Source organism: Muntiacus reevesi, chromosome 21, assembly GCF_963930625.1.
Source record: "Muntiacus reevesi chromosome 21, mMunRee1.1, whole genome shotgun sequence".
Lineage (NCBI taxonomy): Eukaryota > Metazoa > Chordata > Mammalia > Artiodactyla > Cervidae > Muntiacus > Muntiacus reevesi.
This window is the reverse complement of record NC_089269.1, coordinates 3,455,339-3,468,496: the sequence shown is the minus strand read 5'-3', so window position 1 is coordinate 3,468,496 and position 13,158 is coordinate 3,455,339. Positions and strand designations below refer to the sequence as shown.

General features: G+C 46.1%; 1 protein-coding gene across 1 annotated transcript in view; it reads right to left on the bottom strand.

Annotated features, from left to right (window-relative positions):
- MYH15 (myosin heavy chain 15) overlaps positions 1–13,158 on the bottom strand; it is a 144,754-nt gene that overhangs the window by 107,518 nt on the left and 24,078 nt on the right. The window contains exons 11-12 of the mRNA XM_065913562.1: positions 3,876–3,979; positions 2,530–2,668 (exon numbers count right to left, since the gene is read on the bottom strand). Of these exons, the coding sequence (XP_065769634.1) occupies positions 2,530–2,668; positions 3,876–3,979 (243 nt within the window). The remainder of the gene's footprint in view (positions 1–2,529; positions 2,669–3,875; positions 3,980–13,158) is intronic.

The following is a 13,158-nucleotide window of genomic DNA, read 5'->3' as shown; positions in this document are numbered from 1 at the left end:
CAGTGATGGGATGAGGGTGGAGATCAGGGAGGAGGCTACTGGGTTTTCTGGTGAGAAATGGAGGCGTAGGCTAGGGATAGTTGTGGATGGTTTTACGTATGTTTAAAGGTAGAGACAATAAAAAAGAGAGGAGTTCAGGATGACTCTAAGCTACCCATGATTTGAGTCAGGGCAACCTGGGGAGTCCAGCTGACGTTTAGTAAGAAGACTGAGAAATGAAGAGTTGGTAGCAGGGGCAGGAAGAGGTGGAGAATTCAGTTCTACACAAGTTGAGTTTGAGATCATCAGCTAAAAAATGAGCAGAGAAAAGGGTCGAGACCAGCGACTCTGGAGCAGTTAGAAGGAAGGCAGATGAGGTGACAACAGCAAGGAAGCTGAGAAGGAACCACCATGGAGACTGGATGAGACGACTTGCTTCATCTGCTTATCTGTATCTTATGCTTGATAACTGTATCCTGCTTTTGTAATAAAGACAATTTTTAAAACTTTGTTTGAAAGCATGGAAAAAGCAAAAAAAAAAAAAAAACAATGACAAAATTAACAAAAAAAGCCAACAAGAGACCAGGAAAGTACATATTAATATGTTGGAACGATGCATATATTGTGCTAACAATCGGCACAACGGAGTAACTGCAGAACAGCGACAGAAAACATCTCTCACTGCATCCTCGTCCGAGCTCCCGCATCCCTGCTCTCACTGCATCCTCGTCCGAGCTCCCAAGTCCTCGTCTCTAGGCCAGCTTTTTGGCCACCCTAGCAACGAAAACCTTCAATTCCTATTACTCCGTATTCTCTTATTCTGCTTTTTCATTCTGATTTCATGCGTGTACTTGTCCATTTATGTATATATTGTCTATCTCCCACACTAAACAGTCAGGACAGAGATGATATTTTGTTCACAGGTATATCTCTAGCACTGGCCTCAAAAACTATCTGTGAAACAACAGAAAAACAAATAACCCAATCCAAAAACAGGCAAAGGAATTGAATAGGTATTTCTCCAAAGAAGATATACAAATGTCTAGCAAGTCCCTGAAAGGTACTCAACATCACTAATCATTAGGGAAATGCAAATAAAAGCACAACTGAGATAGCACCGCGTATCCACACAGATGACTCTTATCAAAAAAACAGAGAACAAACAAGTGGTGTTGAGGGTGTGGAAAAACTGGAACCCTTGTGCCTCGCTGTTGGGAGTGTGAAATGGTGCTGCTGCCACAGAAAAACAGTGTGGGGGTTCCTCAAAAGATTAAACATAGAATTATCATTTCATCCAGCAATTCTACTTCTGGGCATAGACAAAAAAGAACAGAATACACAGGCTCAAACAGATAAGTGAACGCTAATGCTAACAGCAGCATTGCTCTGTAGTGAAAAGTAGAAGCAACTCACGTGTCTGCAAATGAACAGGTAAACAAAAAGAAGCACATACATGTGACGGAATATTATCTGGCCTTTAAAAAGGGATGAAATTCTGACACTTACTGCAACATGTCCTGAAGACATTATGCTAAGTGAAATAGATCAGACACTAAAGGACAAACATTGTATGATTCCATTTACGTGTGCATAATATTATGCATATTTATTTATTATGCATAATATTAAATATTATGCATAATATTTATGTATACATAATATTATGTATGCATAATAGTCAAATTTATAGAGGCAGAAAGCAAAATAATGCTTCCTAGGGGCTAGGGGAAGGGAGTAATAGGGAGTTATTGCTTTATACCAGGTTTCAGTTTGGGATGACAAAAGAGTTCTGGAGATTAGTAGCAACGGTGGTTGCACAACAGTGTGAAAGGACTTAATGCCACTGATGTGAACACTTAAAAATGGGTAAGATTTTATGTTGTGTATATTTTATCACCACTGAAAATACAAAATTTTAAAAAATATTTGTTGAAAGATTTGAGTGAATGTTCTGTTCTCTTTTTGTTTCAGATGCCAGGAATTGTATTAAATGAACTCATTATGACTATGATTCCTTCTTTTCATAATTGTGATTTTCTATTTTAATGATCATTCTAGACAGATCACTCATTATAGATCTTTTTGGTAAGCAGGCGTGACTATAAATTTTTATAATGTGAATAAAAAGCAGAGTTTTGTTTTCAACTTAGTGAACATTCCAGCTTTGGAATCCTAAAAATCTTTCTTCGTACCTTCATTATGTTGCTTCATACATCTCATGGTGATTTGCTCCTTTTTCTGTTTTTCTCTAGAGTCTATGCTGAAGGCACAGTGTACCTTAGTCAATCCTATTATCACCCAAGTTTAGCAAATTGACTGGCATCATCAATAATTAATTAAGGAATGTGTCTTATTCTGAGATACAAGGATCCTACAAAGAAATGGTGATTGAAAGATAAAATATTTAGGGGGCATCAGTTGAAGGAAATCACTGATTAATTTCAACATTTCCTAAAAACCAAGAGGTGAGTTAACTGCAAGAAAAGGGAGTAGGCCTAGGGTCCAGGATTTGAAAAGCCTATATGCCCTGTTTACAAAAGTAATCCTTACTTTCTGTGCCATCTGCTTCCACTTGCTCTTCTCTGGGTTTCTGCTTGAATTTCATGTTTCCAAAGTGCAGGATGGCTCCAGTGAGTTTATAAGATCCATACTTCTCATCAGGAAGAAAGCCCAAGGTGTCCATGGCTTGCTGTAAAAAGAGAAGCAGATGGCTGCAGTAAGCACCTCACCTCCGCTATGTCACACCTCCCTCCACCTGTGGCCCACGGGCTGCCTGCCGGAGAGAAGGAGACGGACCACCCAGCCCTGAGTGGGACAGTTCTGTTCACGCCGATGCAAACTGGTTTCAAAGCGCACTGTTGGCGCTTGGTCACCTGCAGCCTGCTCATCCCTTTAAGAGAAAATTAGGAAGGCATGTGACTTGACTTGTTTAACTCAGTAGTTTTAGAACTCTCCTCAGATGCCTTCTCCTCTCCTGCTCCTCTCTTCTCCCTTCAATAATCTATCATTAACTGGCTATATGAGCTCAATTATTTTGCCTTTCATGGTTGTGGGATAAAGTAGCACCATATCTGATGGGTTGCTTATTTCTGGGATCCCATATGTTCTCCCAGATTTATTCCAGATTCATTTTAAAGACTGGCAAAAGGAAGTATTTAAGAAAAGAAGAGCTATCTCACCAAAGAACAGCACCCTAAGAAGCCACTGCACATGGTTAAGAAGTGTGGTCTCACACACTCAGGAGGGTGGAAATCGGTAATCCTTCTAGTATTTAATTAGAATATGTATCGGGAGATTTAAAAATTTCATAATCCCACCTCTTAGAAATCTAGCATAAGATGAATCTGATATACAGGAATGTACTCACCTACAAAGATATTCACCATAGTAGAAGAAAAAAAACCTCAACCTTGAGTCTAACAATAGGAGAATGGTTAAATAAACTATAGAACAAATGTCTGATAAAATATTAAGTATCCATTAAATGTTTATGAAGAGTTTGTAATAACACTGAAAATCCTAAACATTAATCAAAAAGCAAATGATATATCAAATAGCATATGTAGAATGATTATGATCCTTGATTTAAAAAAACACCCAAACAACTACATAATAGCAATCCCAAAGAGAAAAAAAATAAAAGACTGAAAACAGTGGTTATCATTGCATTGAAGCATCTTCCTACTTTTCTATATGTATCAGTTACTATACTGACAAAATAAATAAGTATAAAACTCTGGACAGAAGCAGTCCTATAGGGGCTCCTTCCACTCTCCACCCCTAGGGGAAGGAAGGTCACTTCTCCAGGACCCTTCGGAAGAGAGAAGATCTAAGATGCTTTCTTCCATGTCTCACTGTCATTACCAGACTTTGCTCTGATAAATAACAAGCCTTACATCCGTGGCCAGCAGTTCTTCAGCATCATCCGAGCTCTCCACAGCAACTGCTCCATGAGAGCAAAAGTGAAAGTCAGAGGGATTTTCAGACACCAGGCACACATCTGCAGTGGGAAAACCAGCAGTTAAACAGCTCACAGAAATCCACAGGGCTTCAGAAAATAACGGACAAATATTCACAGTTTACTCTTACGGCTTACCACATACTTGTAAACAAGCCAAAATAAAATCCATATTCTATACCTAAACCTCTGCAATCAATTTCTGCCCTCTATTAACTTGTCAGTCATGTGCTAATGCCTCCCAAGAGAAGACCAGACAGGCCAAATCAGAAAGCAGATTCAATTGCAGCCACTTGAATTGGTGTGAAAAAAAAAAAAAAAAAAAAAAAACAGATAATGCATGTTGGCAAAACTTTGAAAACAGGAATTTGGCCTAGATATGTGGTTGAGGGCCAGAGAACAACAACAAAAAAAAATGGTTTGTAAAATTATAACAGGCCTGAGCTTCAAAAGCTAGGCAGCAGGCAGAAACTGGGGTCAAAACCCAGGGAACATTAGCAGTATAACCCTGTCACATCATGTCCTCCCTATCAGGAGGCTGAGTCTGTCTTTCAAAGGACCCATAAATCAGCTAGTGTGTTCACTGCTGCACCTCTGATATGTCTAAGACTCCTGACATGATTCACCTAGTCAGGAAATATAATGCAGGCTGAAGCCAAGGCAGGCCATCAGCAGCGTGTCTGCAGTCAACTTGGCCAAATCTCATCAACCTCTTCAAGCCTGACCCTCGCTCCCAGTGAAGTTTTATACAGCCCATCTGAGTTTTCTGTTTAGCAGTCGGTGAAGTGAAGTTCTATTATCCTGAACTCAGAAACAAAGAAATTGGACTCTGTGAATGTTCCAAATGCTCTATTTGGAAACAATCCAAATGTCCATCATTAATTATTCTTCAGCAAACAAAAGGATACACTATGAACATGTGCTACAGCATGGAAGCATTTCAAAATAATTTGCTGAGTGAAATAAGCCAGACAAAAGAGTATCCACTGCAGGATTCCATCTTATAAAATTCTAGAAACAGTAACTAATTTGTCCTGACAAAGCACATGAGTGGTTGCCTAGGGACTGGGTGGGGAGAGGAGGGCTGAAGGAGTGAGAAGGGGCAGGAGGGAAGGATTTCAAGAGATCGGAAAAGTTTTGAATGAATATATGCATTATCTCAATTGTGATGATGGTTTCACCTCATAGACACACATGTCAATGCTTTCACTTATGTCAATAATACTTCAATAAAGCTACTTGATCAAAGTAACTGGGCCAACCCAAAAGAAATCAGGCCGAATCCAAGTATAATACATATTTTAAATAGAAATACAATTCATAATAATTTTTAAAAATATTTATTTCAATGGAGATTTAAATGTCCCTTAAATGTTAATACTTCTCAGGAATCTCCTTATATTATTCCTCATGCCTCATTTTATATCAATATATATTAGAGATGCAATAATATGCCAGGAATTATTGTAAGGTCTATGGATACATCAGTGAAAAAAAAAAATCTCATTCCTGCCCTCATAAAGCTTATATTCCAACAAAAGACAGAATTAAAAGTAAATGAGTAAAAATATGACATGTAAAACAGGAGTTAGTGCTAAGGAGAAAAATAAAAGGGAAAGGGAATAAAAAATCTTGGATATGCAGAGTTTCCATTTTTAACCAGTGATCAGAGAAGGCCTCCATAAGGTGACATTTACATAGAGTTACAGGAGAGAGTCATAAGTAAGAACGGGAAGAAATTTCTAGAAAGAAAGCAAATGAAAAGGCCTTGAGGTGGGGTTCTTGCCTGAAATTTTGAGTGACTAAGGTTGGTAAAAGAAAGAGTAGGCCATGAGGTCCAAGAAGCATCCAGAGACCAGATTATAGAGCCTCACAGGCGACGGTGAGGATCTGGGCATTTCTGCTCTATGTGAGATAGGAAGCCACAAGAGGTTTTCGAGCAGAAGAGTGACATCATCTGATTTTTTTTTTTTTTTTAATTTACTGTGGCTGTGGTTAAAAACAGAGGGAGAGGGTAGAATCAGGGGTAACAAGAAAGAGTTAATTCAGGAGGGAGAAAATGGTACTTGGCTTTGGGGTAAGAGCAGACGTCATAAGAGGCAGCCAGAGATTGAATTTTGAATGGAGTAGAGTCAACAGGATTTGCTGATGAAACAAATGAGAACAAAGTGGGAGAAAATTCTGATCAAGAATAACTCCAAGGGTTTGTGCCCGGGCAAGGAGAAGGATGGAGATGCCTTCGGATGAGCTACTAAACACTCTGATGGGAACAGGTCTGGTGGGGTGGGGTTTAGGAACTAGGTTGTAGGCATGTGAGTTTGAGACGCCTATCAAACCTCCAAGCGGAGACATAAAATAGTCTGTTCTCTGTGAGTCTGGAATGCTAAAGAAAAGTCTAGACTTAGGATCAAACTTTGCAAGCTATCAGATAGAAATGATCTTTAAAGCTGTCAGTCTAGGTGATCTATCACCACAAGACAGAGCCAAGGACTGAGCCCCAGGGCCCTCTAAACTCGTGTGCTGGATGAAAGAGAGAAACCTGCTGAGCAATGCCCAGAGGTTCAGGAGAGAAACAGGAGAGGGCAGTACATTGGAGGCCAAGGGGGAAGCTTTTCAGGAAGAGGGAGTCATCAAGGGTATCAAACACTGTCCTGACTGTATGCTGTCAAGACTCTCTCTGTATTTTATGCAAGATTCCTTCATGACTTTACTGATGACCCTCAAACCTATATTTTCTGAGCTCCAGACCTAGGTCTCCAACTTCCTGTTAGATATTTCAAGGTGAATGGCCACAAGTAGCTCAAACCCAGCATTACCACAACTGACTCAATGATGTTTACTGTGTCTGCCCTGAAGCTATTCTTCTGTGGTTCTGTGTGCAAGTGAATGTCACCAACACACCCAGGCCAGACACGTGGATGCCTCAATGACTTGTCCCTTCACCCAGCTCAAATGCAGACATCATCTCCATGTCTTTCAAATCAAAGCATTTATTTAACCTATTTTCTCTACTGTAGGCATATGCTATGGGAGGAGGGAAGGATACAAAACTGAAATAGCCCTTTCCCTCAAGGAGGCTAGAGGAATCATATACCTAAACCGTACAGAAAATGCTGTACTGTAGGGTGGGGGCATGTTTTAGTTGGCTGACGTTAAAAACAAAATCTACTTTCCAAGATTGCTTTGCCAAGATTACGTTTCAGCTCATTCTAGATCCACCTTTTACAGAATTTTTATTTTACTCATGTTTATTATATCATTTTTTTATCATTTCATCCTAGTCATGATGATCAAATGTGCTATATCTGACATTGTTTTCTCCATGTTAAATATAAGGAAAATAAAAGGCTAGAAAGGCATACTAATTGCCCAGAGTCAAATCAATGATAAACTGAATTTAGAACACAGTCCCTAGCGCTTCTGCTGGACTATGCCACCCACTGTTCCAACCTGTGTGAGCGGCTATGACAGGACTGCATTTCCTCCTTTGTCGTAGGCAGAAGGAGGGTCTTTCTTCCGTGCAAGCTCAACACTGGACAAGCACAGAGGGAGATGCAGCAGAGGGCAAGAGCGCTGTGTGCCTGAGGACTGGAGGACCTCAGGAGGTGGAGGAAAGAGTCAAGGTTCAGGAGGGGGCTGCTAGTCAGCCAGAAGGTGGGGCCCAAGTGCTCTATGTGAGTTCTCCCTCAACCTCCCCTCTTCCGGAAGCATCATTTCTAGAAGTCATTTAGCACGCCCAATGGGCTTTTCCTTTATCTCCTTAACAACCAGAAATACGGCTGCTGCGCTGGCGTAACCATTCCCTGGGGCAGCTGCCCTCGGCAGGAGGTGGCCACTCTAGAGAAACAAAAGTGTTTGAGGAACCCTAAAAGGCCTTTAGCTCAAACATCCTCCCGCTGGGCCTTATCAAAACTTCTTTTCAAGGAGCAATAAATTTTAATTGGGTGGAGGATTGAGGTTTTCTCAGAAGAGTATCGTGTAAACGGGGATTCCTTTATTTAATTTCATTTCTACCAGGAGAAATGGCCTTGAGAGAATGAAAAAAAGTATATGCATTTCATGAGACACTAATGAGTCAGAGAGACCGTCTAGGCCAGAAAGGGCCCATATAGAAGATTGTTGACCAGGCTGTGGGCATGTGGAGGACAGAGATGGGAGGGCGGTGAGGTGGGGAGCAGAGAGAGAATGGATGAGAGGATGCTAACTCTCATTAAAGTAAACGTTAACTACTTTACAATTTCAAAAAGTATAGGTGTCAACAGTTCATTTCTAGGGCCCACTAGCCAGTTGGAGATGCCTAGAACCCATTCGGAGTGAGTTATCATGCAAGGCGTTGTTTCACATGTCGTCCTAACATTACACTTTACTTTCAGAATGGCCAAATGTTCTCCAAGGTTGTGTTTACTATGAAAAGCAGTGAAACTGACAGTGGGCCAAAAGAAGTTCCGGAGCAGAGTTCCGTGGCTGCTGCCGCTGTGACGTCGCCCGTCCTCACCGGGTCCTCAGCGCCCACGCCCAGCTGAGGTGACGTCGCCCGTCCTCACCGGGTCCTCAGCGCCCACGCCCAGCTGAGGTGACGTCGCCCGTCCTCACCGGGTCCTCAGCGCCCACGCCCAGCTGAGGTGACGTCGCCCGTCCTCACCGGGTCCTCAGCGCCCACGCCCAGCTGAGGAGACGTCGCCCGTCCTCACCGGGTCCTCAGCGCCCACGCCCAGCTGGGGTGACGTCGCCCGTCCTCACCGGGTCCTCAGCGCACACGCCCAGCTGAGGTGACGTCGCCGGTCCTCACCGGGTCCTCAGCGCACACGCCCAGCTGAGGTGACGTCGCCGGTCCTCACCGGGTCCTCAGCGCACACGCCCAGCTGAGGTGACGTCGCCCGTCCTCACCGGGTCCTCAGCGCCCACGCCCAGCTGAGGAGACGTCGCCCGTCCTCACCGGGTCCTCAGCGCCCACGCCCAGCTGAGGAGACGTCGCCCGTCCTCACCGGGTCCTCAGCGCCCACGCCCAGCTGGGGTGACGTCGCCCGTCCTCACCGGGTCCTCAGCGCACACGCCCAGCTGAGGTGACGTCGCCCGTCCTCACCGGGTCCTCAGCGCCCACGCCCAGCTGAGGAGACGTCGCCCGTCCTCACCGGGTCCTCAGCGCCCACGCCCAGCTGAGGTGACGTCGCCCGTCCTCACCGGGTCCTCAGCGCCCACGCCCAGCTGGGGTGACGTCGCCCGTCCTCACCGGGTCCTCAGCGCCCACGCCCAGCTGGGGTGACGTCGCCCGTCCTCACCGGCTCCTCAGCGCCCACGCCCAGCTGGGGTGACGTCGCCCGTCCTCACCGGGTCCTCAGCGCCCACGCCCAGCTGAGGAGACGTCGCCCGTCCTCACCGGGTCCTCAGCGCCCACGCCCAGCTGAGGTGACGTCGCCCGTCCTCACCGGGTCCTCAGCGCCCACGCCCAGCTGGGGTGACGTCGCCGGTCCTCACCGGGTCCTCAGCGCCCACGCCCAGCTGGGGTGACGTCGCCCGTCCTCACCGGGTCCTCAGCGCCCACGCCCAGCTGGGGTGACGTCGCCCGTCCTCACCGGGTCCTCAGCGCCCACGCCCAGCTGAGGAGACGTCGCCCGTCCTCACCGGGTCCTCAGCGCCCACGCCCAGCTGGGGTGACGTCGCCCGTCCTCACCGGGTCCTCAGCGCCCACGCCCAGCTGGGGTGACGTCGCCCGTCCTCACCGGGTCCTCAGCGCCCACGCCCAGCTGGGGTGACGTCGCCCGTCCTCACCGGCTCCTCAGCGCCCACGCCCAGCTGGGGTGACGTCGCCCGTCCTCACCGGGTCCTCAGCGCCCACGCCCAGCTGGGGTGACGTCGCCCGTCCTCACCGGGTCCTCAGCGCCCACGCCCAGCTGAGGAGACGTCGCCCGTCCTCACCGGGTCCTCAGCGCCCACGCCCAGCTGGGGTGACGTCGCCCGTCCTCACCGGGTCCTCAGCGCCCACGCCCAGCTGGGGTGACGTCGCCCGTCCTCACCGGGTCCTCAGCGCCCACGCCCAGCTGGGGTGACGTCGCCGGTCCTCACCGGGTCCTCAGCGCCCACGCCCAGCTGGGGTGACGTCGCCCGTCCTCACCGGGTCCTCAGCGCCCACGCCCAGCTGAGGATACCGTGCACCGCCTACCTTCAGAGAAAGCCATTTGCATAGTTTATGTTTGGGATAGCATTCTCTGGAGATGGGAAACATTCAGATGCCTTGCACCCCCCAGTAACCAGCGGGGGGAAAGGGAGTGAAGACATGACACTAGCTCAAGAGAGACCTGATGGGTAAAGAGGGTAAACTGAATAAGCTCCAAAGCAGGCCCAGCAGCTGACCATTCCCTTCCACAGCGGCCCTCGGGGCCCAAGGAGACAGAGCAAGGGCGGCTGCTGGCTGCCACCTCTGTCTAGTACATCACACACTTTATGGAGTGCGCAGGGCATTAGGCGAAGTGTCAAGGATTCCAGGAGGCAAAGATTTCTTTCCTGACCTCTCCTTCTGGAGTTTACACACCAGTTGAATAGCAAGGGTGGACACAATAAATAAATATAAAGAAAAAAGTCAAAGGAGAGAAAAGGAAGATAAGTGGCAGGCCAAGCTATAATGACATATAGATGTCATTAAGAACTAAAGGACTTGGGGACTTCTCTAGTGGTCCAGTGGTTGAGACGTCCCCTTCCAATGCGGGGGGGTGGGGATTCGATCCCTGATCCGGGAGCTAAACACCTGCATATGCCTGGAGACCAAACACCAAAACACAAAACAGAAGCACACTGTAGCAGACTCAACAGAGTCTTTGAAAATGGCTCACATTAAAAAAAGAAGAAGAAAAAAAAGGAAGAATTTTAAATTTATTTTTTAAATATTTTTTTAATTTTTATTTTTTTAATTTAAAACGGAAGAATTTTAAGGAGCCGTGTCTAAGGGAACTGGGGGAGTGAGTTTTAGCTGTGCCTGGAACAAGAATCAGCATCAACTGAAAAAAAAAAGAGGAGAAGGACTCTTCCAGGCCAAGTGAAAGCTAAAACGGGGCTGGCTCTTTGGATGGCACATCACTCCTGTGGGAGGAGGCACTGCGCCCAGAGCCTCCACCCTCTGCGGTGTTTTCCACACCTGATTTGCTTGTCATGCACAAATGCTCACATTTTAGGAAATGTGGACACAATCCTCGCATTGCTAAGCTCTAACCCTCTTGTGTCGCTCCTCAGGACACTCAGAAGCTGTTCTTTGGCAGCGATGAATACAAGTAGTTTAACATTTTTAAATATTCCAAAGAATGATCATTGGCATCATCAACAAGTGAACCAACAATACTCAGCCTGAACCACCAGATGTCAGCCTTTATACACTAATCAATCTCAGCAGTCCACAGAATCAACAAAGTACATGAGCTCATGAATTCATGATAGGAATTTCCCATAGCAGCCCAGGGTCTTCAGACAGTTCTATTAGTAAACAGAGATGCCCCCCAAAATCTTGCAGTCACTGCTGAACCCACACTGGACCCTACATGTTAGCTGCTCTGCACTGCATAGAAATGAGTGTCATCTGGCAGGGCTACTCAAAGGAAAACTAAAAAAAAAGTCTGTTCCAGGTTGAGGTGGAGGGAAGATGGTAAGGAGAGCAGCTGCTGCTTTAATGCCACCAACTGCACCCACAGCAAAGTATAACCGTCCAGTCTGTAGAGCCTTCTCTGTTTGCTGAGGGCACTTAGGAGTTGGAGACCAGGTAGGTAAAGCCCTGCTGAATGCATACTGGACTTCCTCTAAGCAGGACGGTCTGGGGGGATTATTCCCCATCACTTTGTCCACCTGGATCTCCAGTCATCCCACAGTCACTCCTGTGGGAGCACTGTTGTCCTCAATGGCAGATGCAGCACCTTTGAAACCCAATCACCTTGTCATTATTCCCTTCCAATGACCGCCCACAGCCCTGGAGACATAAACTCCCTGCCACGCCCTGAGAGGTGCTGCTGGCCTGGCCCTACCTGTCTGCCCCTACATTACCCACCCACCCCACCAGTCTGCCCCCAACAGTGGCCCTTATGCTATCCCAAGAATAAACCCAATGCGTTCCTGCCTCAGGGCCTTTGCACTCGCCGTTTCTTCCCTCAGGAAGCTTCTTCCTGGAAGTCTTCGCCTACTTGTTCACTCATTCAAGTGTCTAGAAAAGCATAGCCTTCTCCCCCACCCTCTGGCTTCGCTACACAGCTTGCCAGATCTCAGTTCCCTGACTAGGAGCCAAATCCAGGCCACATCAGTGACAGTGTCAAGTCCTGATCATTGGACTGCCAGGGAATTCCCAGAACACTGCCTCCTTACAGAGATCTTACCTGGCTCTTCTATCTAAAATATAACCACCTGTGGGGATTCTAGGCTTTCACTGCTCTGTGGCCCAGTTTCAGTCCCTGGTCAGAGAACTGCAAGCCGCATGGTGTGCCCCCCCAAAAATCAAAATTAAATAAAATATAACCCTTCATTGCCCTACCAATTCCTAATTCACTCCATCCCCTCACCCACTTTATTTTTCTCTATAGACCTACCATTGTCTGAAATGACATATTTTTTGTTTACTTATTTGTTACTGTCTTCCATACTAGAATTTAAGCTCATGAGGGCCAGGACCTGCGGGCCCTGTTTTACTCCTCTATCGCCTGTCCTTTAAGAAGAAGTGTACACATAGTGACCCCACAATAAATATTTGTTGAATGAATACATGAAATTCATTCTCTTACCCTATAAGTTGCTTTTCTATTTCCATTCATGACACTTCTTTTATCCTAGTCAAATTACTGAATTTGGGAGTATTTTTGACTCATCATTCTCATTTCTATGTTCAATCATTGCTAAAATTTTCTATTCTTTCATGAGCCCACCCCCTCTCCCCTCTATTCCCATAGACAGTGTCTTAGATCAGTCGTCTCCGACCTTTTCAGCACCAGTGACCATCATGGAAGACATTTTTCCTACAGACTAGGTTGGGGGGTTGGTTTCAGTACGACTCAAGTGCATTACATTTATTGAGCATTTTATTTTTAATCTAATGCTGCTGCTGATCTGACAGGAGACATGAGCCTGAGGCCTGGAGGTTGGGGAACCCTACGTTAGACTGCTGTCTCATCGTCTTATCCTAGGGCTGTTGCAATCGCTTCCCTCAATATTTCTGCCTCCAGAGCATCCTGCCTATCACACCAGCTTAACTGGCG